The sequence below is a fragment of the Vulpes lagopus genome, chromosome 8 (genome assembly GCF_018345385.1).
Source record: "Vulpes lagopus strain Blue_001 chromosome 8, ASM1834538v1, whole genome shotgun sequence".
NCBI classification, from domain to species: domain Eukaryota; kingdom Metazoa; phylum Chordata; class Mammalia; order Carnivora; family Canidae; genus Vulpes; species Vulpes lagopus.
In genome coordinates this window covers 39582550-39609136 of record NC_054831.1, presented here as the reverse complement: position 1 = coordinate 39609136, position 26587 = coordinate 39582550, and the positions used below count along the sequence as shown (strand labels likewise).

Sequence of the window (26587 nt, the reverse complement as noted above, 5' to 3'; positions counted from 1 at the left end):
TTTTAAAAGCACAGGAATGATAAACACAAATTCAGGATAAAGGTTACCTAGGGCTGAGATGGTGAGAAGCATAAAAGTAGATTCAAAGATATCTATTAATATTCCAGTTATGAAGTTGGATATGGATCTATTGGCATTTGTGTTTATTATTATGCTTTGAAATTTACACTTCATATATTCTCCTGTGTATGTATAAATATATATATATTACATAATATTTTATTATAAGGCCACGGATTGGAATTTAGAACAGGAAACCTTTCTTTTAAAGGAAAAAGTTTGTTGAAAAATGGAATTATCTGCCCTGAGAGGTAGTGAAGACCTCATGCTAGAGGGGTCCACACAGAGTGAAAGTTTGTGTGCTAAGCATTGTGGGGAGCAGGAGATAGGAGGAGGGGCAAGATGTGATGGTCCAAAGTGAATGGGAAACCAAACTGAATGTCTCAATTCTGTTCCAATTCTAACTATCTTGCTGTATTTCTGCATTTTAAAATCAGTATATTTCTGCCTACTTCTAGATAAAATCAGGGGAAGAAAGTTGGGTCTTACATGTATAAGTATAGGTTTTAAACTTTATGTTATTTCTACTTTTCTTTTTCCTGTGCTAATCACCATTTGTATTTTTACACAGCTTCACCCCCACTTAACTTCAGTTGTTTGCAGATTTATGAAATACCCCAAGAAATTAGCTAAAAGGATAAGTGCTAAAGCTGGCATTTCAGCCAAAGTTGAACTTAACATATTGGTGAGGAGGGGCTATATTATCATACGTATTTGGAAGGGAGCAGAGGACACTGCTGTAGAAAATATTAACTTTTCTTAATGATGCAGGATTCTTTTTTTGAGGGGACTGCTAAGACAATTAATCTTAAAATATTAAAATGTCAATAATTTATGATGATCTAGATACACTGCTTTACACATTAAGGAGACCTTACTTTAGAAAAATGGAAAATCAGGATGCCCTAGTCTGCATATCCGAGAGCGTTCCAGAACCGACTGTGGAATGGGTGTTCTGCGATTCACAGAGTGAAAGGTATGACATCTATAGAGGTAATTGCTATTATCGCTTTACTTTTTTGGTCTTTTTCTAGCATAGTTGACATCACATTGTATGTATAAGTTGGCTTATCAGAAGAGTGGGGATGGGAAAGTACTTACCTTACGCTACAGTGATTGATACATGTGAGCCACATAGAATGGCGGCGGACAGTGCCATGTGAATGTTTACTTTCATTTTTCATATGGGCCATAGTTAAGTTCCCACAAAGTGAGAATTCATGCAGTCTGAGCTAATACAAACTTACTAAACATTTTTTGTGAAAAATGGGACTAAGTAGGAGGGAAAAAAAGTAAAAAATTAGGTTACCGGGTGATACGAATGTGATCCCAAATTTTAAAAGAAGAGATTATTTGTAGATACATATGTAACATTCACATAGGGAAAAAAAGATAGGGAATCTACACACCAAAATAATAACAGTTGTTCTCTCAGAGTGGTAGGAATATAAACAATTGAAATTGTTTTCTTTGGATTTTTCTGTATCTTCCAAAATCTCTACAATGAACCCAGTTATTGTTGTCTTATAATAAGAAAAAAAATATCCTGAAGAAATGATATGTCAACAAAGGAAAGAATACACTTGACTAAAGTGATATGGGGAAGAAAAGTAATCATACATAGGCTCAAAAGCAATCCTTGCTTTCTGAAAGGCAGTGGTTAAGGAAACTCTCAGGAGGAATCCGAGTCTGTTTTATGCTGGGGGAAGATGGGGAACCAAGGGGTGAAGGTAGAGGGCTGAGTGGGTGGGGAGCATGGGGTTGGGGATGAAGGGGGCAGGGTGGGGGATGGGAGGCTGAGGAAGTGTTGGGGGGTGAGGGGTGGTGGTGAGGGGGTGGAGTTGGGAGGGAAGAGGTGGTGGTGGTGGTGAGGGGGTACTGTGTCAGGTCCCGAGACCTCCTGACTTCCCTCCTGAGCCACACCTCACCTCTTCATGAGCTCTACTGACTGGGGTGACTTCTGCATGTTTCTTCTCTTCCTCTCCCCTCGCTGTCCTCTTCTGGGCTTCAAAGGAAAGATACCCACCTTGTTAGGCTGTATTGAAACCTAATCATGCTTTTCCTTTTCTCTTGTCTTTTTTCCCTCTTTCTGTCTTCTTTCTCCATTCTTTCTTTCTCTAAACAACAACAACAACAAAAGAGGTCACCAAACCCCCCTAAATTTAAACTTGCATAAAAATGTGAGTAATTCAGGGCACCTGGCTGGCTCAGTTGGTAAAGCATGGGACTCTTAATCTCTTATGGTGAGTTCAAGCCCCACGCTGGGTATAGAACTCACTTTAAAAAAATGTACATAATTCTGTCCAGTGTTATTCTAATTTTTTTTTTAGTGTTATTCTAATTGGTTTAAGTAAAGAGTAACTAACTAGAAACTTTAGATTTGGTTTTGCTTACCTTTGGACCTGCTCCTTTTTCTTAAACAGGCTCTAGAACCTTTCACTTTGTTTTTCTCCTGCACATGCATTTATAACTTTAAAAGGTGTTTGGTCAGATGGCTATTATTTTCTAATTGCAGCTGTAAAGGGGAAAGTCCAGCTGTTGTTACAAAGGAGGAAAGCGTACTTCATGAACTGTTTGGAACAGACATAAGGTGCTGTGCAAGAAATGAGCTGGGCAGGGAGTGTACCAAGCTGTTCACAATAGGTAGGACCATGAGACTGGGTACTTCTCTTTTCAGTGACTATTCTTTAGGAAAAACCCGAGACTGATGGTGACTGCTTAGGTAATCATTTACCACCCCAGCTGCCATGGTTCCTTATGCCATTTAGAATATTATGAATTCTGGAGCTGCTGATTTCTTTATGAAAGGGTGAACAGTCTCTAAAGGATCCTTCTATCCAGGCAGCTCGTAACATTTGAGATGATAGGAAACATCTTTGTTCTTCAGAATGTTTGGGATGTATTTTGCAGTGAGGAAACAAAAACTCACCTGGTTTTCTGACTCAGGATGTTTTCGTCCTTCCAGATCTAAATCAAACTCCTCAGACCACCCCGCCACAATTATTTCTTAAGGTCGGGGAGCCCTTATGGATAAGGTGCAAAGCTGTTCACATAAACCACGGATTTGGACTCACCTGGGAGCTAGAAAATAAAGCCCTGGAGGAGGTAATATGACAAGTTTGCATTCTGACACTGCAGAAACAATGAACAAATAGTACAGGTTGAAATCATTAAATTCAAACTCTGTTTTATTAAAATCTAGGGCAGCTACTTTGAGATGAGTACCTATTCCACAAACAGAACTATGATACGGATTCTGTTTGCTTTTGTATCATCAGTGGGAAGAAACGACACTGGCTATTACACTTGTTCCTCTTCAGAACATCCCAGTAAATCAGCTTTGGTTACCATCCTAGGTAATGCAGGCTGCTCACACAATCTTTATTGATCTTTTTAGTTGCTTTAGTGTGGAATGTGAGGTATGTACCGCAGATTCTGATTTCAGTATACCTTGGTATCAAAAAGCTGAGAACGAAACTGAATTAGAATAGTTTTGTAAATAGAAGCTGCTTATCCTCTTCCTTTGCCACTTAAACTGGGCTCGCTTGAATGCCACTGTCTTTGCGCTGTCATTGTAATGTGACCATCTGTTGGGGGATGTTTGTCTATTCCTGTGGTCCAGAACCTGGCAGAGCACCTGCCAAGAAATAGGCACTTAATAAATTCTTGTTCTGAGAACCAAGGGTGATGAGCAATGACAGAGCGAAGGGACAAGCCCGTAGATGCATTGAAATGGGGTGGACTGAATAGGATTTGAAAATCGCCACGCTTAAGTAATCTCAGATCAGGTGGCAGCCTCCGCCATACTGAAAATGCTAGGAAATGAAGTGATTCTTGTATCAAACTAATACAGAAGAGCTCCACGAAGAAACCTGGTGAATACTGCTGGCTAGATTGTTTTATTTGTGCCCAAGATTATTTTACGTGGGACGCCTCACTCACTGAAAGAGCCCTTCTAACTCAGTAGAGGGCTTCCAAATTCTGGCAGTCCATCCCTCGCATGGGCGTGATTGGCTGGGCTAGGGGGGCCCTTCGATCCCTTGAAATTATTCACAAAATCTGGAGATTGGCTTATATACATTTCTTTTGGGAAGAGGGTCAATTATTTCCATGCAATTCTTAGAGGAATCTTGACTGTAGAAGGTGAAGAACTCGGGCTCATAACTATGGCCGGGACTCCTGTATTTCTTATCTGACTATTAATTCTGCAGCAGGCCCACATTTGAGTTTTCTTACGTTAAACTGATGAATAAAAATGTATCTTTTCAATGTATTTCCATCTGAATGCCATCTAATTTATAAATGTACTTTTTTTTTTTTAACAGAAAAGGGATTTATAAATGCTTCCAAATCAAGTGAGGATTATGAGATTGACCAGTATGAGGAGTTTTGTTTTTCTGTCAGGTTTAAAGCATACCCACAGATCAGATGTACATGGACCTTCTCTCGAAAATCATTTCCTTGTGAACAAAGTGGCCTTGATGATGGGTACAGGTGAGCCAGCAAAGAGCTCAGGGGCCCACCAGGCTTAGCGCAACCCTCCTCTTCTTGCCCCCAGAACAGCAGTTTGGTATTACGTGTTTAGATATTATTGAGTTGAGGCTGAAGATGAGAAAAGAAAAAGCAGAGGTGAGGACATCATAACAGTCTTATAATCAGTACAAATAGTGTAACCCACTGCACACACACACACACACACACAAAAAAAAAAAAACCCAGAAAGAATCCTATTAGTTCGAGTACGGTTCTGTGGCATTTTCTGAGTCACTAGATTGTTACTTCCTATTTGAGAGTACTGTGCTGTAGTGTACCGAATCTCCCTCTGCACGTATGCAGATGATTGAGGAAGTAAAACTTCTTAAAAACAGCAAAACATTACCTATAAGTGTATTGATTTAAATTTTCAAAAAGATAAACACAGAAATAGCCTAAGAATACATGCTAAAGGAAAATTTCATTTTCTTAGAGATTTATACAACCGAATTCAGGATTGTCTTATGGGAGAAACTCTTCGTTTCCTTTTTGGAAAACAGAAAACAAGTTTTTTTTCTTGTATTTTCTATAGTTATGACACCTCTTATCTCTTTGTTGTTGTTGTTGTTTAAAGATTTTCATTTATTTATTCATGAGAGACACAGAGAGAGGCAGAAACAGGCAGAGGGAGGGGCAGGCTTCCTGCAGGAAACCTGACATGGGGCTCAATCCCAGGACTCCAAGATCACGACCTGAGCAGGCAGGTCATGACAACCACTGAGCCACCTAGGTGCCCTTCTTTTTTAAAGATTTTATTTATACCCCTTATCTCTTAAACGTATGTAACATGATTCCATGGTAGACTCTGAGTGCCTGAATGTACTTGTCATCTCTCAAGTAGGTCAGTGGTCTAGAATAAATTGTTTCTCCACATGGGACCCATAAACCACTTCTATAGGAATCATCTGGGCAAATGTTAAAAATGTGGATTCCTGGCTCCCAGTCTAGTCATGCTGAATAATTGGGGCAAAATGCCCAGATTCCACATTTTTCGTCACCTCCGATGATTTCTATCACAGGTTTAGTTAGACATGTGTGGTGCAATACAATAGCTACCAGAATCATGTGGCTATTGAGTACTTGAAATCACCCAGTCCTGATTAAGATGTGCCATAACTATAAAACACACACTAGATTTTGAAGACTTAGTGTGAAAAAGAATGTAAAATATCTCAATTTTTATACTGATTATATGTTAAATGATAGTATTTTGGATATATTGTATTAAGTAAAACCAATGGTTACTTTCTACTTATTTTTCTTTTTTATAGCTAACTGGCTTGGATTATGTTTCTATTGGATAGCATCAGTCCAGGTGAAGAGAAAGAGTTGTTTTTTTAAACTTGATTCTTCTCTGTTTCACAATTAATGTGCTTTTCTTCATTCCCCAAAATGATTTTTAACTGATCCTTGTTTGTGTTTTGAAAAAGAGCTGTAATGCAGAGTTTGCATGGAACCTTCTATCCTCTCTTGCCCTAACCTCTTAATGTTCAGAGCATTCATTTCTCAGTTAATTAAGAGCACAGCCTTTAACCTGTGAGCTGACTGATCCCCACCTCCCTGACTCAGGGTTTCTTGAAAGCAGACTATTGACATCTTGGGCTGGATAATTCTTTGTTCTGGGGGCTGTCCTGTGCAATGTAGGATGTTTAGCAGCATCTCTGGCCTTCACCCACTGATATCAGTAGCAACCCCACCCCCAGTTGTGACAACCAAAAGCATCTCTGGACATTGCCAAATGTTCTTGGTTTGGAAAAATTTCTGGGGTTGAGAACCACTGACTCAGAGGGATCATCCTGTTGTCTATGAGCTTTTATTTGGAATTATCAAACTTTTGCAAGTAGGTGACCAGGGAGTCAGCTCCTGTCTTCCTAGTTGAATTGACCACTATGTTCAGAATGATATCAACATCCACTCCCTTCTTTGTATTGTGATCCAGTGTCAAAGAAGCTCTTAGTGCTGTGGGATTCTCTTTTGAACCTGATCCAAAGAGTTAGAGGATCAACTTGATTTAGTTCAACAGATATTCCTTAAATATCTTCTTGATGGGCTTGATGCTGTGAGGGTCTACAAGAATCAATAAGGTAATGTCTCTTTCTCTCCCCTCCCCAAATTAGACAGGCACATTGAAAGGCAAGAGGCACCCGGGAGATCGTTTATTGCTCCTGTGCTGCTGACTTCTGGCACAAGCTCTTGAGATTTTACAGAGTCACTGATTAGAGGACCGTGTCTCTGATACATAGATCACAGGCCAATCTAATGGGCTAGTTAATTCTGTTTCATTCCATGGTCACAATCTGCACCCCTGACCCCAAGTAGTTATCCTGTAGAGGTAGCCAAATGAGTAAATGAAGGCAGATCTCGATTCTTAGAGTGTTCTGTGCCTCTCTCATTCATAATTGTCCAGTAATATAGTTTCCCTCTTTGTGTATTGAATCTCACCAGTGAGTTTAGACACTGCTCCATAGGAGGAGCACTCTGTCACTTCTCTATCTTTATACAATATCTTGTTGAGGCAACGTATGTTTAATAAATGAATGAATTCGTCATGACCCCTGGAAGTGGTGATGCATAGCCTGGGCTAGAATGAATCAATGGCCTCCTCTTTGCACTGCAAGGATCACACACACGACACTCACCACAACACCCAACACTCAGAGTTTATTTTATTTAAAAAGTTCTTGGGCAGCCCAGGTGGCTCAGTGGTTTAGTGCTGCCTTCAACCCAGGGTGTGATCCTGGAGACCCGGGATCGAGTCCCACATCGGGCTCCCTGCATGGAGCCTGCTTCTCCCTCTGCCTGTGTCTCTGCCTCTCTCTCCCTGTGTCTCTCATGAATAAATAAATAAAATCTTAAAAAAATAATAAAAAGTTCTTGAAGGGCCATGGTGTTTGTTGATGATAATGATAATACACTGGATATCATGCATCACCATATGCACCACTTAACACACAACACAGAGAAAAGATGGAGGTTCCTTCTTCATGAAAAAGATGCTCAAAATATTGAACAAAAAATGGACAATGAAAAATCTGAATGTAGCTTCGAGGGAGTGCCCTAAATGTCTTTTGCTCTACACACGAGGTTCTGTGTTGAGATAGCAGGTCGCAGACTCAATTATAATCGGAGTTCTTTTCCATTTTTTGTCATAAAAAGTTTCCAATTTACTAATGAGTTGAAAGAATAGTACAGTGAGAGTCCTTTACTTTACCACTTACATTCAACAGTTCAACCAAACTGAAATTTGTTTGCGAAGTACAGTATTTTAAGCATGTTGCAACAGATGACTTTATAAGCAGACTGCCATGAGCTTTTTTAGATTAACTGAAAGGCGTCTGTAGGAACACTCCTTGTGAAAAAAAAGGCGATGGTGTGGTCATAATGTGTGTGCCAGAAGTCCATCAGCTTCCCCACCTTCATAGCTTCATTTCTCCTATTTACTTCCTCAAATATTACACTCCAAGTGTGAGGGCTTGCCTTTCTGTGTTTACATTTTATTCAACTGTAATTTTCTAGCAGTCCTGATATCTTGATCTTGAGAAGAGGTCCTAGGATAGTCATGTGTCGGTTCACATAATTTCCTATCTCTATAGACTTACTTATAAATGCCAAATCTACCTTAGTTTTTCCCAGTTTCATGGTTAAAAAATATAAAATAAAAACTCAAACCTTAAGATGTTATAATTATTTAGTGATTCTTTCTGAAAGGCTCTCCTTAGCTTCCCCAATCCCCGTGTTTTTCTTTCCTCTGGAGTATTTCATTTTCCTACTCTAGTGGCCTTGAGTTCTGCTCACATCAGGTATTAGCTGAGGACTTGCAAGAAGCAGTAGTGTGGTGGCATGTGAATTTTGGGCGGTGAGATGCTGTCCTGCTCAAGAATAGACTAACAGGGATGCCTTAGTGGCTCAGTGGTTGAGCATCTGCCTTTGGCTCAGGTCGTGTGATCCAGGAGTCCTGGGATCAAGTCCCATATCAGGCTCCCTGCTTCTTCCTCTGCTTATGTCTCTGCCTCTCTCTGTTTCTCTCATGAATAAATAAATAAAATCTTAAAAAAAAGAAAAAAAAAACCCAGACTAACAGAAAAGCAAGTTCTCATTTCAATAAATGACATGTAATTGCAGAAGTGTATGGAGCCTCTTTGGGATGATTTTTTTTTCTTCTGGAAGGAGATGGGCCTTGAACACATACAGAATGGAGATAATAATCCTGTGGGTTCAGTGAAGTACTGAGAGCCCCCAGAAAACACTGCCTCCCTTCCCTGCTGCTGTTTGGGGCAGTAGAGCTGTTCCTTTTCTCCCAAAGACCCCATTCATTGAGAGTGAAAGAAACTTCTTTAAACTCTGACTACATGCCAGACATTGTGCATATCCTTTACATGGATTATCTTGTTTAATACCCATAATTCCAATTTATGAAAGACGGGAGCAGCCTGTTACTTGCCCACGGGAGGCAAAGTCAGTACTCCTCCTTTACTCCTGTTTTTTGAAATTGCCTTTAAAAAAAAAAAAAAACAGAAAAAACACCAATATCTCTACTTCTAGAGGTTATATTTCAAACTCCTTCTATGTAACCACATGATAGCAACATATAAATACAGGTTTTTATACAAATATGGCATTAATTTTGCTATTTGTAACCTGATTTTTTATTTAAAATATACTGTGAGCATCTCTCTATTGTACTAAGCATCCTACCTTATTTACCTTATCATCTTAATGGCTGCATAGTATTCTATTTTTTAGACCATTTTATTTTAATTGACTCTTGTTGATGATCTTTTGCTTTAGTTTTTTTCTTTGCATCTTTCTTTTTGTTTTAATGTGATTTTCTCACAGTATATGCCACAGTAAAGTTTCTAAATTTCCTTTATATTCAAAATGGTTACTGGGCTTAATAAGCATCATGGTAATGATAATCTAACACATATATTGTGTTCAATATATGAGCTGGGCACTATTACGGACACTTTATACAAAACTACTTAATAAAAATTTAACATAGGGACACCTGGGTGGCTCAGCAGTTGAGCATCTGCCTTTGGCTCAGGGTGTGATCCCAGGGTCCTGGGATCGATTCCCACATCAGGCTCCCTACAGGGAGCCTGCTTCTGCCTCTACCTATGTCTCTGCTTCTCTGTGTCTCTCATGAATAGATAAATAAAATCTTTAAAAAAAATTAAAGACCTCCCTTCCACAACCATAGGAGGTCAATACTATATTGTCTTAATTTTATAGACAAGGAGGTACAGAGAAGTTAAATGATTTGCCCAAGGCCACACCACTGGCCAATGACAGAGTTGGGAATTCCAGCAAAAACAGTTGACTTCAGAACCTGTATTTTTATGCATATCACTGTACTGGCTCTGGACACCAACTCATTTCAAAAGTGTAAAGTCCCAAACCCAGTGTGTAAGAAAACAAAAATGCAAGCGTTTTCTTTGGTCATTTAGAAATAAAGTATGCCTCCTTATGAGATGTGCCATGCTTTGCTATTCAGTTTTTAATGGTTATATTGCCCCAGGCTTGCTGACTCCCTTGAAATAAAATAAAAAAGAGCATGGTGTTGTATAGAGTAATATGAAATGATTAACACCTTCCTCCCACCTCCTGACTGTCTTTATCTGACTCGAGGCAGAAGTTTGAACAGATCACATTCAACTTCAGCCCTGCCGAAACTGCAGTCTGAGGCAGATAGAATCTCTGGCTTCCTGATGGGTGGCTCTCTGAGCTGTGTAAAGCCACCTGTCAGCTCCTTGCTCTCCACTTTCAGAAGCTCTGAGCTTCCCCAATACATGCTTTATTATTCTCTGCATGCTGATTTCACTTTGATAATGCCTTGCTCTCTGAATAAAGCATTCTTCACTTTATAGCAAAATTGTTCCCTGAGCCCCGGAAAGAGCCTGCCCTCCCTCAGCCCCTCCCCTCTAGGCACTAAACGGAAAATAAAAATGCCCTGCGTTTTGATTGTACAGAGGAGAAAATCCTTTTCATGGTTGTAATGAGAATACATCTAGCCACCAAGATATGATTTCACTGTAAACTCCAATTTCCTGATCTCCCGTCTCATGCTGGCTGGCCATTTTGAGAAAAACCCTAGAGGAAAGAGGAAGCTTTGAATCTCCAGGTCACCTAGTTGGTTAGTCCCCTTGGAATTCCCAGAGGAGGTTCAGGGACACGGTTGTTGCTATTGCTAGGGTTAACTGTCCTAGAAGGGGTGGGAGGCTGGGACAGGCAGTTTAAAATGACCTGGATATTTGGTTTTGTGTTCAGGCTGCTTATTGTGACCAATTTCCTACCTGGAAGAGTGAGAACATTTCAGATGCTCTCACATCTATCGCAGGGCAGATCATACTTTATTATGACAGAACAAAAGATTTAGGAGGGAAGAAGTCTACAAAACATTTTACTTCGGTTTGCATGATAATCACTTATTGGTAATTTCTTTTTCTATCCAGTTCATTGGTGCTTTTGGTGGGGTGCCTGGCCTGCCTTTTTTTAAATCTCCTTTCTTCTTCCTTTATAGGGTCTTTGACTGTTGTCCAGTGGGAATTAATGTTTTCCTTTTAGAAGCACGTATCTTTCCCTATTTGGGCCACTTCAACTCTGCCTTCCTAAAGTAGCTACATTTACTTTTCTCCCTGGTGTTATAATTGGGCGTTCCCTCATCTTTCCATCACTTCCACTTCACCAGCCACTTCCTTGTCCGGAAGTAGGTCAGGATAAGAAATTCCACTTTCCACTTCAGCCTTCTTGTTAACAGGGCAAACAAACAAATCACCACCAACAAAAAACCCAGGGCAAACAACAAACTTGTTAAATGCTCACTTTGAGGGGCGCCTGGGAGGCTCAGTCCGTTAAGCATCTGCCTTTGGCTGGGGTCATGATCCCAGGGTCCTGCGATGGAGGCCCCAGTCAGGCAGGAACGTGCTTCTCCCTCTTCCTCTGCCCCTCCCCACCCCCAGCTTGTGCTCTCTCTCCCAAATAAATAAAATCTTTTTTTTTTTTTAAATGCTCACTTTGATAGGCCAGAGAAATAAGTTCCCTCATCTCTATACAAAGTCAGAATTCCCCTTTAGCTTTGGAGCGAAGGGCACGGAGGGCTGGTGTCAGATAAACAGGAGCTTGGAAGCTGCTCTGTCAGGTAGTTGCTAGGAGTGTGTGTTGAATCTCAGGGATCCACAGGGATTCTGTTTTCTTCTTTAACTTCCATGTCGAGCACAGCACCTACTATTTCTTTTTTCCTGGTGCCTCTTGGATTTGCTCTCTCCTCTCCTTTCCCCTTTTCCCTTACCTTAGACAACACTTGTTTTTGTGTGCTTTGAATTCTCAAATCTGAACTTTTACTTCTGCTCTCGTCGGACTTCCCACACTATACTGGAAATGCTCATCTACCTTCACCACCAAAGTGAAAATTCGGTGAGAACAGAAACTTACCTCTTGTACCTCACCGTTGCATCCCCGATTCTTCCAATAAGTAGATTCTACCATTGATAGTAGAATGAATGAGTGAGTGAGTGAATGAATGAATGAATTACTGTGTTATTGCAACTGCCTCCAGACTTCTCTCCAGCACACTTTTCCTCTTGCCATCAGTCTAAACTACAATACTGTTCATGGAGCTCCTTTCCTGCTCAGGAATCTGTAGATTGTTCCTGATTTCTCCATGAGGTTCAAATAATGAGGCTTGTTTTTCATAATCCCTGATCACCCAACCTCAACTTGGGCTTCCCCACCCCTTCCCTGTGGCCGGGCTGGTTGCTGTCTCATGTCTTCAGGAATGCTGTTGCCTCCCCCTTGGATGCCATTCTTTTGCCCTCTCCTTAAAACCAACTCATCTGCAAAGATCTGGCTCAAGTGCCGCTGCTGTGCAGACCTCTGAACTTTTCTCATCTATATTGGCCTCTGCCTTCTTTAATCTTCTATTGGCCTTTTGTTTAATTCAGCCTATGGAGGTTTTGTCCACCCACCTTGATTATGATATCTTTGAGGACAGGATCCAAATTTTATAGATCTTTGCATTCTACATAGTTCCTAGTTTAAGTCTGGTTTCCATGCGCTGTATTCTCCTATTTACACTTTTACCCTGTCAATATATGATTTTTTTATTTTTTAAATTTTTTCTGTTAGTAGGCTGCATGGAGGTAGCCTGATTAAATATCTTCTGAACAAGCCTGAGATTTTCTTATTCCATCATAAGGGATTTTTTTTCCTATTTCTTCAATGTATAAAAGCCTATTCAACAGCTCTTTGATCCCTTATCTCCCCTACGCTATCCAACATCCCACCATAACATTCAGCATCCTATATACCAGGTAGGCATGGTGGCTAATCCCCAATATCAAGTTACCCGTTATCAAAAGGTATTGAATAGTTGATGAGCACGCGAAGTAGATACTAGAACCTGTTGAAACCACCTGAAGATTTCTGTAGAAACACAGTGGATTTGATCCCTCATCACTGTTAATTGCTATGAAAGTCAAGGGTTGGTTAGAGGTCCTGCCTTGGACCAATGCCAGAGAGCCATCCTTTTAGGAAGCAGAGGGGTTATGGGCTCCTGTACCTATGGAGGTTCTTCCATATTTCTGGGAAGTCAGACTAGTCCAGAATATATAGAAGAGTGGGGACAGGAACTTCCTTGTCTTTCTTAGGAACACCAGCCCAATTGAGTGCTTCTCAACCTTTAACGTGCATATGAATCACACGGAGATCATCTTAAAATGCAGACTCTCAATCAATAGGTATGGAGCAGGTGCTGAAATTTTGTATTTCAAACCACCTCCTGGATAATACCAATGCTAATGTTACCTGATTGTGGACCACACCACACTTAGATTAGCAAAGGCCTACCATATAGACAACTCTTTGTCCACTGGACTTCAGGGAGTCAGACTCTCAAGGAAGACCCTCATGCATGCTGACATCCATTTCAGCATCTCCTATAAGAATCTGGCTAAGCATATCTTTCATTCTTTTTCACACAGCATATCTAAGTTTTGCAACCATAAACACCAGCCAGGAGAATATATATTCCATGCAGAAAATGATGATGCCGAATTCACAAAAATGTTCACACTGAACATAAGAAGTAAGTTAAATTATCAAGAAATTTCGTGTTAATCTTATAATTCCTTAATTACCTATTAACCATGACCAGAAAGAGCTAAGTAATGGCTTAGAAGGGATACTCTAAGCTATTTTTATATGCTGAAGTATGTTGAAATTTTACTTGACATCTACCAGCTTTGTTTATATATAGATCTATATAGATATCTATGTGTCTCTTTCTGTGTTCATCCTTTGAAGCTAAGATACTTCTTCCATGTCCTCTCTGAACATGCTTTGGCGTAGTGTCTCATTGACTTTGGTACTTTGAAAGGTCATGGTAAGGATCAGCAGAAAGTCATATTACCTGCCATTTGTCTTAGTACTTTTTGTTTATTTGGCCTATAAAATGATGAAAGTACATTCTTTTGGACTTTTTGTAGATGTTCTCCTGAAGCTGAGAATCTTTTTGATTCTTGGAGATAGAGTTGCACACCTCAGCTCTCTACAGGAGGGGACTGGTAGTGGAAAAGTGGTGTTTTGCAAATTGATGGTAGGGCTGCCTGTCCAGAAAACTCCATACAAGGGGCAAAAAGGGAATAACCAGAGGTCTTGAGTCATCCTGCATATGAGATACCCTCACAGAGGCACAACTGTTTGGAGTAGATGGGCAGGCTAGATGATGCAAACCCTGAAGCCATTTCTGGAAAGTACCATACCACATGAACTTATTTTACGTGTCATTCTCTACAGGGAAACCTCAGGTGCAAGCCAACACATCAGCAAGTCAGGCTTCTTGCTCCTCTGATGGATACCCATTACCATCTTGGACCTGGAAGAAATGTTCAGACAAATCTCCGAAGTAAGGAGGATATTGGTGTCTCTTGTGTCGGAAGAACATAAAACTCACACTCTCTCTGACATATTGACTCTTTCTCATGAATACAGTTGAAGAAGAAATGATGAAGTATTTAGAGTGTTTACCTTCTGAGTCAGCCGTAATTCTAAAGGGTCACAGATTGCTTCTGCTAACTTGTAACAGGGAAATCTCTTCTAGAGCTCCTTAGACAAACCCTCACTTCTAATCTGATGACAGCCCCACCCACTGGCCTAACTTCTCTGTCTGCCATTTCCTTTCAGCTGCACGGAGGAAATCACAGAAGGAATTTGGAATAAAAAGGCTAACAGAAAAGTATTTGGACAGTGGACATCGAGCAGTACTCTTAACATGAGTGAAGCTATAAAAGGATTCCTGGTGAAGTGCTGTGCATACAATTCCCTTGGCACATCTTGTGAAACAATCCTTTTAAACTCACCAGGTATACAGCAGTTGCTATTGTAATGTGCCACCTTCAGGAATTCCCCACTAGAAGGCCATTCCTGTTGTTGGTTTTTATTTGGGGAATTTTACAATTGCATAGAGGTTCAGTGTGTGAGCCAAGAAGGCTTTTTGAGTCAAGCAAGAATCCCCACTGAACATATGCCATTTTGTAATTCAAGACCAGAGTGACTTCTACTTCCATTAGTATGACTCACGAGTTACAGTGATGGAAGTAGAACCATAAACTCCCAGAATAGGAAGGATTTACCAAAAGATCCAATGCAAGAGAAACTGATTTAGTAATTTGGGGTCTCTACCATTTTCCCTTTAGGTTAATCTCCTTCTGTGCCTTTAAGCCTGCGGTTCTATAATTTCTGGTTTGTTTTTTATTTTATTTATTTATTTTATTATTTTTTTTTTCTGGTTTGTTTTTTAGATCCCTCCCAACTTAAACAAGTCTGAAACCTGCCCACCAAGTTTGGTGTTTGGAATCACTGCATCCCCAAAACTAACTTCCCATTCATACGATACCTTCAGTGGGAGAGCACAAACTTTTTTTTTTTTAATTTATATATCCTGTGGGTTTAACTAGATGTAATTGGTATAACCCTAGCCAGTGATTTTCTTTTTTTTATGGGGTCAAAATCATTCAAAATATTCTTAGGAAGGGAACTTGTCTTTTATATGAAAATTGTCTGATTTTCCATGGGGAGATGAGTAGGTGCTTGTAAGGACTGCAAAGGATGATTTCTCAAATAGGAGGTGGGAGATTATACTGAGATTCTACTCCATCAACCAGGAACACAGATTCATTGCTCCGTGACACTCTTCCCTTGCAGGGCCCTTCCCTTTCATCCAAGACAACGTCTCGTTCTATGCAACAGTTGGGCTCTGTCTTCCCTTCATTGCAATTCTAACCATGCTCATTTGTCACAAGTACAAAAAGGTAAAAGCAAAAGTAAAAATTCATCCCCATTTCCCATTTCTGAGAGACTGCCTGTTGCTAATGGACCCATTATTTCACTTCTGAAGCAATTTAGGTATGAAAGCCAGCTGCAGATGGTACAGGTGACGGGCTCTTTGGATAATGAGTACTTCTACATTGATTTCAGAGAATATGAATATGATCTCAAATGGGAGTTTCCCAGAGAAAATTTAGAATTTGGTAAGACTCGAATGGTCCCAATGTTTCTAGAGTATTTCCTTTCTGTTGGGAAATCTCTAAGGTACACTCACTCACCATTTATCTTGCAGGGAAGGTACTAGGATCAGGTGCTTTTGGAAAAGTGATGAATGCAACAGCTTATGGAATTAGTAAAACAGGAGTCTCCATCCAGGTGGCAGTCAAAATGCTGAAAGGTACAGTAAAGTGGGATGGTGTCCACAAAGATGCACAAAATGGGAGGCATGGTCTCCCTCCTCCTCTTCGTCTATTTGTTTCCATCATTCTTATGCTTATTGCTTGCCATGCTTCAAGGCGGAAAGAGGCCTGAGGTGGGGTTAGGGTCAACCAAGTCGTGAATATATTTTTTATTTTTTTAAGATTTTATTTATTTATTTATAAGAGACACACACACAGAGAGAAGCAGAAACACAGGCAGAGGGAAAAGCAGGCTCCAGGGAGGGAGCCCGATGCAGGACGCGGGACCCGATCCCGGGTCTCCAGTATCACGCCTTGGGCTGAAAGCAGCGCTAAACCACTGGGCCACCAGGGCTGCCCAAAGTTGTGAATATAAAATACAAGTCATGAATGCCAAACTCCACCTATTCTTCTTCAGGCTTTGTTGAGTACTTTGGGCTTTAATATAAGGGAGTACTGTTACTCCAGGCAGATGTTGTTTCTCACATTTTGACACAGACTCTGGGTAGAAAAACAAATTGAAGCCCTCTGTATTCTCACTTCCCACTCGTGGCTTCAAGCCCTCCCACCTGCTCTCCACTGTCGTCCCTCCCCTGAGCACCACTCACTCAGCAAGAGCACCCCAGTTGGCTTTTGCTGAGGTGATCAGCGACCTCCAACAAACTAAGTCTAATGAGCATCTTTCAGCCTATATGTTACTTGAATTTTCAGCATAAATTGGCACAACTAGCTGTTCTCTCCTTTAAACTCTCCCTCTGGTTTCCTTGTCATCATATTCCTTTGTTTTTTTCTCCTCCCTCTCTGCCTGCTTCATGGTCCTTTGTGGGCTCCTGGGCCCAGCTTTTTATGTGGGGTTCCTGAAGGCTTGCTCCTCAACTACCCTCCCTTTCACTCCACACGCTCGCCATAGGCTATGTCAACGACACCCATGACTTCATCCCATGTACAAAAGGTTCTCACAATTGCATCTCCCTTTTGAGCCTCCAGTTATGTCCAAATGCTTGGATGTCTCAAAAGTTTCTCTACTTCAGACTGAACTCCTCCAACCCTGGCCCTCCATCAAGGCTCCCTCTCTGTGATTGGTTATGCGTACCGGTGACTAGCTACATTCCCAGAGTTGGGCAGACCAGGACCTAGGACTCATCCTTGAAACCATCTTCATTCTAGCACCCTACAAGCCATCCCTATCAGGTTTCCTGATTGGTGTTCCTTGAATCCATCCTCTCCTTCTCTCTATTACACCACCCTAGTCTGAATCTATCTCTCCTGAACAGCTGCAGTAACCTTCCAGGCAGGGACCCTTTAGGCACCCTATAGGAACCCTTACCTCCTTTTAGATTTTTTTTTAAAGATTTTATGTATTTATTCATGAGAGACACAGAGAGAGTCAGAGATACAGGCAGAGGGAGAAGCAGGCTCCCTGTGGAGAGCCTGATACGAAACTAGATCCTGGAACCCCTAGATCACAACCTGAGACAGAGGCAGATGCTCAACCAGTGAGCCACCCAGGCGTCCCTCTTTTTGGATTCTTGTTATTAAAACCCAAGTGACAGTTATGAAATGCAAAGAAGATCATTTTCCTACTTAATTTCCAGATGCTTTTGATAACTCCCGAAATAGTCTGCACAGTTCTGTGCGATCTGGCTGCCCACCTCCCTACCCCACACTCAGCATAGCAGAACACTGACCTTCTTTCAGTTCCTCCAGAGCACAGGGCTGCATCCCACCCCTGGGCCTTTGTACAGGACGATCCCTCTGCTCACCCTTCCCCTTTCATATGGTTCTCTCTCACTCCTCCTTTAGATCTCAGCAGAAATATCACTTCCTCAGGGAAGCCTTCTCTCACACCACAAAGGACATCAACTTCCTTGCTGTATGCTCCGTTATCTCTCCATAGTCTTCTTTCCTATGCAGTTCATTACAGTTGTAATGACCTATTTTCTTAATTATTCCATTAGTGTCTCATCTTCCACGTTAGCCTGTAAGCCTCATGAGAGCAAGGGTTGTATTGGTCTTGTGTTTTCTTGTATTTTGATCTTTGCCCAATCTATTACTTCAGTATGGAATATTCTCTCTCCCTTCCCACTGTTTAACTCTTATTTTTCCTCAGGTCTCAGCACAGGTATTTTGGTGTCCCCTTCCACACCTTTCCACTGCTAGGTTAGGTGTCCCTCTTGTGTGACCCCTTGTTGTGTGCATCCCAACATTCATTTGCCACTTTGTGTGTATTACACTATGTTGTAATTGTTTATTTCCTTGTTTGCCTTTTCCAGGAGACTCTAAATTCCAGGAAGGCAGGGAATGTGTCTTGTCTATAATTCATTCCCCCATTGCTTGGCACATTGCCTCACATACTGTAGGCATTCAATAAATATTTGTTCAGTGAATGAATGAGTGAATTAATGGGTAAGAATGAATCAAAGGTATCTGAAAGTCAGGTGATGAAAGTGCTTTGGAAAAGTTAAGCACACCATAAAATATAATATTTTGGTTGTGAGGAACAAGACATGGACATTTGAAAAGCATGGATCCCTATAAAACATGAAACAGCAGAAGACATGACTCATACTAGTGAGTCATAGCGCTCACATGAAGAATCTCACTCCCAAGCCAAAATGTTGGAGTAAAGATACCCCCAAGGATACCCTCACTAAATCAAAATCAATGGCATCAGTGATCTGGAAAAGCTAGCATAAAGGCGAGGATGTCTTCCAAGACAAAATAATGGTATTTGGAAATATTCGATCAAATCTTCACTGAATGTAAAGAAAAGTTACTGTGTCTATAAGAAACAAATACATTAAAAGAGGAGTAGGTGCCTGGTGCCTGGAGAGGGAAACCCAAAGACCCTGCCCTTACCTTTAGGGTTATAGCACCCTCCTGGGCAGGGACTCTTGAATCACTTGGGCACCTCAGCCTCAGTGACATGAGACCTTTGAGTTTATCAATAACTACCCTCATGCTGGGACGCCTGGGTGGCTCAGTGGTTGAGCATCTGCCTTCGGCTCAGAGTGTGATCCCAGAATCCGGGATCAGGTCCTGCATCGGGTTCCTTGTGAGGAGCCTGCTTCTCCCCCTGCCTGTCTTTCTCTCTCTCTCTCTCTGTGTCTCTCATGAAATAATAAATAAATCTTAAAAAAAAAATACCCTCATGCTATGCGTCTAAGCAAGATTGTGAATACAATTTGCCAAGCTATCTGAGCTTATCTTCAGGGAGAGAATGTATTGGCCAACAGATACATTCTAGACTATTTGGCAGTTATGTTTCTCATGATCAATTAATGAATCTCTTGAGAACTTGGTTAATGGGAATTGGTCTCTTTGACCTTCTCACCATTGGATCCATTGACAAATTTAAGGTTTTAGACCTGAGGACCACAAGCTGGAACCAATCTTGCTGACACTCTTATCTTGTCTCTCTGTGCCCAACAAATCCAAGAGTCAAAAAAAAGTTATGTTTCTTCCTTCAGTATATTTATTAACTTCCATTGTGGAGGAAAATCATGCGTTAGTTTGTTTTCTGAGGGTCAACTATAAAGATTCTTATTTTGATACATAGGGGAACGTTCAGTAGAAAGGCACATTATTGGACTCAACTTTTATACTGTGATCTTGAAAATTATGTCTTAAATTCAAGATATTATCATTCAAAATTCATGTATTATTTTATGCATTTTTAAATTTTCATGCAAATCTCCTCTGCACTGAAGAAAGTTTTATTAAAATATCTAAAATATCTATTTTGCTTTAGTTCTATATTTTTTATGCTCTTCCACTGACAGAAAAGGCAGACAGTTCTGAAAGAGAGGCTCTCATGTCTGAACTCAAAATGATGACTCACCTGGGAAACCACGAGAATATCGTGAATCTACTGGGGGCATGCACGCTGTCAGGTAATCAATTTGTATTAAAAACATCTCATCAAAAATATTTTACCTGAAGACAAAGAGGACATTTGTTCTCAGTTTTTCCTCTCCTCAGTGATAGAACAGGCCCTCAAACCTGAGCAGAGGTAGACATCCAGCACTCTGCAATCAGGTGGGTCAGTATAGTCATCAGAGTGTCATCTCTGTACTGGGATGTGCCACATAACTCTAACCCACTTAAAGACAACAGTACCGCAGGTACACTTTGTGGTATCTCATCTACCTGTCCAGATGATGCTTCTCCCCCAGCTGTCAAATTGGCCCAAATGCAGTGGGGAGAATGGCTGCAGAGCTTGGTGGCTGCCTGGTTTGGGCTGCTTCAAATAAGGCACAGCGAAGGCGAGATGTCAAACTCCATTTTCCCAGTATTCAATGGAGCATGTGCTCTGATTCACTTCTGCCCAGAAACATGGGAAAGGTGTGCTGGAGGAGGGTCACTCCTGGGACTGGGACAAAAAAGTAGAGAACAAGAACAAATGGAACTAAGAAGATACTCATGACCTATATCTCCTACCTCCCTCAAGCAACAGATTGGCATATATTTGCCAAGTGCGCACAATGCAGCTGGCATATTATTCCCAGTTGCAAACTGGAGAATCCAAGTTGCCGGTGATTATTGCTGAGGCAGCAGGTACCACAAGGGCCCACATGGAAGGCGGAAGACACTGCTTTCCAAAGGACTTAGAGCCAAAAGCTGAAATTGAGTTGTACTCAGAAAAAGTTGTACTCTCCCAAAATCAGGAGAGAAGTAGGCTCTCATAGATTATGCTGTCTGTCACACAGACATCTGAAAGAATTATTTGGAATTTGTATACCTATAATGAAAACTCTGTTTCAGGACCAATTTACTTGATTTTTGAATATTGTTGCTATGGTGATCTTCTCAACTATTTAAGAAATAAAAGAGAAAAGTTTCACAGGACATGGACGGAAATTTTCAAGGAACACAATTTCAGTTTTTACCCCACTTTCCAATCACATCCAAATTCCAGGTAAGAGAATTAGGCCAAGGTTTCACAATTAAACATTATAGAACACAGACCCAGAATGATGGTTAAACACCCTGCGCTGGCCTGTCTCTGAAGGCCATAATCCAGCATTGTATGGTCTCTGAGCTCTAGGATCTAGAAAGGTCAATTGTCTTTGCTCCTGTTGGTTTCTCTGCTGATTTGAAACAATGAGATTTTCACTTTCCTATGGTACAGGGGCTGTAGCTGTCTCCATCCACCTGTGCCTGAATCACACTCTGGACGCATACTCGGTTTTGGGAAGAGTGTGTCTTTCAGTCTTTCAGCTCTCCTGGATAACCCATAGGAACTGGTAGAAAAAATGAACACTTTTTCCAAAGTCCTTGACATGTTCATAGAGAATAGTTCAGGTCTTGGGAGTATGGTGCAAAAGAGCTCTGACCTCATAAACTGGATTTTTAAAAATTAAAATGGCTCAATTGACAGAATGTGATGGAGATAAAATTAAGTAGTGGTGACATTTGTCTCTCTGCTCTGGGTTGTATATTCTGCATCCGTAGGGAGCCTGAGTGATTCTTGGTCCTGTTGGGATATTTTGTTTTAGCATGTATAAAGGAGGGCTGCAGCAGTTTGGCGGGATGCTTGTCATCCTCCTCATCCATGGAAATTTCTTGCTAATTACTTGAACAACGTATGACACCTTTCTCGAAGTGAATTCACAGGCATTCTTGATAGAATAATTAATTCCTCAATCTAAAGTGTGTTTCTGTCTCCCTCCACACATATGAAAGGCTCTCCCTTATTCTTTATCCTAAAGGCAGGTTTTTAGAGACTTTTGTCTTTACTGAGGGACTTTTGGAGGGTGCATTTGAGATTCCAGCCTTGTTTTTTCTAGCGTGTAGGTTTCAGTGCTTTGGCCTTCTAAGGTCTAAGATAGAGACCTAGCATCTGAAAGCTGGGAGGCCCCTTGGAGATCCCCATGGCCGTTCCCATGTGGTTGCCTTTTCCCGATTCATACGTGTCACAACTATCCTGTCTTTCATGCTCGTTTCTCTATTCATATTCTAAAACAGAAAATTCTGCAATGTCAACTGTATTCTAGGATAGAGGCTCTTAATGAGTCAGGTAGTGTGAGCAGCACTCCGTGGTTAGTTAGTAACAACCAATGCTGGTCAACAGGGCCTTTGATTTCTTCTAGTCACCAGGGTATTATATACACTGAAGCAATTTAGGAATATTTGTGGTCTGCAAGCATAAAGCCATTTTCCAAAGATATGGAAATTGTAAATTGGGCTGAATTTGTATGCTGGAATAAATGGAATAATTGTCTGTATATAATGCACACAGAATTCCTCAGTGAAGAATTTTATGTCATACACCATAAAAGAGAGTTTCCTTGTTACTATTTATTAGTTTCACCGGGAAAGGAAATGCGCTTTATTTACAAAGACCAACTTGAGAAAAGAACGATGGTAAAACACAGGTCTTTAGAGAAGATCTGTATTACAGGCCCTTTTGTAAGGAAAGTAGGCTTTTAGAAACCAGAAGTGTGAGTCCTCATTGTACTTTTTGTTAGCTTCGTGATTTCAGTGAATCACATTTATCTCACCAAGTGTTTTATAGCTTGTCAAGTTGTGGCAAGGACTGATTGAGGTCCTGTTTGAAGTGTGGGACCCTGTACAGATAATGGAGATCACTCCTCTTCTCATTAGACTTGGCAAACTCAATGCCACATGTCTTTAATGTCCACACACACAACATTGGACCAGTATATGCCTTGCTTTTAATTTAAAAGCCCATTTATAACTGGAATTCATTTCTTTGATGAATTGCATTTTTTTAAATAAAATGTCTACTTAGAAGACGAACATAAATAACAAAATAATTTTTTTAATAGTATGCCTGGTTCAAGAGAAGTTCAGATACAACAGGACTTGGATCACATCTCAGGGCTCAATGGGAATTCATTTCAATCTGAAGGTAATATTTTATCCTAATGAGTAGCACCTTAAAATAGAAACAGATAGAGGAATTCTGTTAGCTGTTTTTTTAAAACTGTAAATGCAAAGAATGTTTTTTTTTTTTTGCTAATGCAAATGTAGGTTTATTAATGCATACTTGCCTTAAAGGTAGTGAAAAGCCAACACTTTAGATACTGTGCATTTGATGTCAGGGTGCAACTAATGAACACTGAGGACTATTTTATTTGGTCAGGTGGTTGGTTGTTTATTTATTTATTTATTTATTTATTTATTTATTTATTTATGAGAGAGAGAGAGGCAGAGACACAGGCAGAGGGAGAAGCAGGCTCCATGCAGGGAACCTGATGTGGGATTCCATCCTGGACCCCAGGATCATGCCTTGAGCCAAAAGCTGACGCTCAACCACTGAGCCACCCAGGCGTCCCACGTGGTTCTTTCTAAAATCATAAATTAATTAGAGCCACCAATTACTGATAAGTGGGAAAATGAGGAGTTCTGGGATTAGACAGGAGTTGGGTTAACCTTGGGTTTCTTCACTTTCTGGCTGGAAGACTTTGGACAATTTATGTAACCATCTGAGTCACAATTTTGTCATCTGTAAAATGGGCCTAATGGTACTCTCGTCATGTAGCATTAGAAGGATTAAATGGAAGAACAGAAAGTGCCTAATACAGCTCATGAAATGTGGTAGCTTAGTGTTAATTCTTTCCAACGTTTCAAAGCTACCTCGAACAAATGAAGAGCATCTGAAAACTCCTGACTGATCAGGAGGCTGTCTGTCACCAAAGCAACTGAAGAGTTTATCGTTCTAACCAAGAGGAATCTCTAGCTGACCCTTCATAGGCCCCACAAGTTTAGCATGAATGGGTTAGCCCCAGTGCTACTGGGAAAATGCAATGGGAGCTCCACTGTGACTTTAATAACCTCCCCATGCAGATGTAATAGGGCAACTTCTTAGACTTTGGGCAAACATGAAGGCCAGTTTTGTTTTACAGATGAAATAGAATATGAAAACCAAAAAAGGCTGGAGGAAGAGGAGGACCTAAATGTGCTGACATTTGAAGACCTTCTTTGCTTCGCATATCAAGTTGCCAAAGGAATGGAATTTCTGGAATTTAAGTCGGTAAGCCCCTTTTGAAGGACAAACTAACAGCAACAAGATAATTTTGGAAATGAGATGTGCTTTCCTTTTTTCTTATTTTAACTGGTATCCCTTAAAGTCCATCACCCCTCCTCTCCCTTCCCTCTGGCCACCCCCCTTTCACTGTTGGAGCGACCTAGAATGTTCATCACACAAGCTCTGGATGAATTATGGTGTGAAGGCCTGAGATCTCTTATTAGATGCTGGTTATCACAGCCCTCCCAGGTGGTCCAAAGTCCCCTGACAGGAAGTTAGAACTAGGGGACAGTGTCAGCCATTCCTTAGCCAGTCAGTTCGGGTTGTTCAGGCTGTGACCCTGGGTAAACAGAGGCTCAAACACACTGTGCTCTGCGCTCCAGGCCAGCCACCAGCCTCCTGCAAGAGAGGCCATTGCCTCTTCTGCGGGGTTGTGCACTGAACTAGCAGGATCCTTGTGCACTTGCTGGCCCTCTGCTGCCAAGCCCAGATCCATGGGGCCATGATGTGAGGGCCGTGGAACCCTCCTCGGACTATGGCTTCTACCTCAATTTTGCGTTCTTCCTATAATGGCCTTTTAGCCCTGTTCTCAGACATTTCAAGGGTCTGCTGCCTGTGAGCAGATGTAAGGCATTCCTCGGGCTGCTTTCCATCCTCACTGTCTTAATGTTCTGTTACCTTCTGTGTACTTCCCAAACTCTTCCCTCCACTTCTCCCTTTGAATCTTTGCTTCTCTTTCCCCCCTTTTCCCTTCATGTCCCTCCTTTTGCCTCCTCTCTGCTCATTCTCCCTGAATTTGGAGAGAATAATTTCACTTGTATTTTTTTCTTTAAAAAAATTAATTTCTTTAATATATTGTCATAGGTCAGGTATGTCTCAGTTTGAAAAAGATTGACACGAAATAAATCAATAGCTTTGAAGAATAGAAAAAAATGATAGTCACAATAGCAACCAAAGCTGTGAAGCATCTTGAGATAAACACAAGAAATATGCCAGATCCACATGAAATGTTATTCCATGGCAAAAGAGAGGCCTGAATAAATGCACTTTACCATGTTCACATAGGAGAGATTCAGGGATTATTAGGAAAGCCAATTCTGTCCAAGTTAATCTGTGTATTTAACACAACTCCAGTTAGAATCTCAAGGGTCGTTTTTTCCCCCTTGTGGATCTTGAAAGTGCATGTTACCTTCTTTGCACTTCTTTTTCCAAATGTGGGCTTCTTTGCTCAGTAGTTAAAAAACAAATTTCTGTCTCATGATATTTTCCCACCCCTCTTCTCAGAGGCACATTCTCTTCATCTTCCCTGCCTGCTGTCAGATTCCTCTTAAGTATCTATGGTTGGTTTATGTATAGTTCACCTGCTCGGCTATGGTAGTGCTTGTGTGTCTTTTTTTTTTTTTAAGATTTTATTTATTTATTCATGAGAGACATACACGCACACACACAGAGGCAGAGACACAGACACAGGTAGAGGGAGAAGCAGGCTCCATGCAGGGAGCTTGATGTGGGACTCGATCCTGGTTCTCCAGGATCTGGCCCTGGGCTGAAGGTGGCGCTAAACCGCTGAGCCACCTGGGCTGCCCTCGTGTGTCTTTATAGACCTTGGAGGGCCTTGACCTCCATCATCTGGCCTGGTTTGCTGCCTGTCTTTAAAATAAATACACAAATGACTCACAACCAGAGGTCAAGGGGCGCTGCTTCCCGCCGCCCCCCCCCCCCCCCCCGTCTGCGCTTATTGTAATAAGATTTTTTTTAGGACTACCCAGTTTCTGAGACCCTTTACACCTTGTTTTCCCTTTACACCCTGTTCTCTACATCATGACATCACTGTCTCCTGTTTCTCTTTTCTCCCTACTTCTCTGGTAGCTCCTCACTTCCACCGTAGGTTCTGTGAGTCCATCCAGTGTTACCCAGGCACTAACTAGTGCCGAGCACTCTGCTAGGTGCTGAGATAGAGTCAGAGCTTATCACTGACAGGGGACAAAGAGACAGCAGACATGCAAGTCAAAGATGACACTGTAATATGGGAAATACTTGTGTTCCAGTAATTCTGGGAACCCAGGGGAGACATGGGCATATCAGAACTGGGGACAGCAGTGCGAGGCAGCAGAGGGTGCAGAAAAGGCTTGCGGAAGGAGCTTGTGCTTGGGTTAGAGGAGATTTCTGGGAAAAAGGAAACCCAGCCCCGGACAGGGGATAGATCAGGGAACATGAAATCAGGAGGAAGTCTGTTGAGAAAGGTCACAGTGAAATGTATGGCATGTGGCTCCTTGGG

General features: G+C 41.2%; 1 protein-coding gene across 2 annotated transcripts in view; it reads left to right on the top strand.

Annotated features, from left to right (window-relative positions):
* The window catches only part of FLT3 (fms related receptor tyrosine kinase 3), a 120940-nt gene that overhangs the window by 80177 nt on the left and 14176 nt on the right, over positions 1-26587 (top strand). For both annotated transcript variants that reach the window (XM_041768307.1, XM_041768306.1), the window contains 15 exons: positions 907-1036; positions 2576-2703; positions 3026-3165; positions 3263-3416; positions 4386-4554; positions 13575-13678; positions 14389-14497; positions 14776-14954; positions 15796-15902; positions 15989-16121; positions 16211-16315; positions 20099-20209; positions 21081-21234; positions 23108-23190; positions 24188-24315. In XM_041768307.1, coding sequence (XP_041624241.1) covers positions 907-1036; positions 2576-2703; positions 3026-3165; positions 3263-3416; positions 4386-4554; positions 13575-13678; positions 14389-14497; positions 14776-14954; positions 15796-15902; positions 15989-16121; positions 16211-16315; positions 20099-20209; positions 21081-21234; positions 23108-23190; positions 24188-24315 — 1934 coding nt within the window. The remainder of the gene's footprint in view (positions 1-906; positions 1037-2575; positions 2704-3025; positions 3166-3262; positions 3417-4385; positions 4555-13574; positions 13679-14388; positions 14498-14775; positions 14955-15795; positions 15903-15988; positions 16122-16210; positions 16316-20098; positions 20210-21080; positions 21235-23107; positions 23191-24187; positions 24316-26587) is intronic.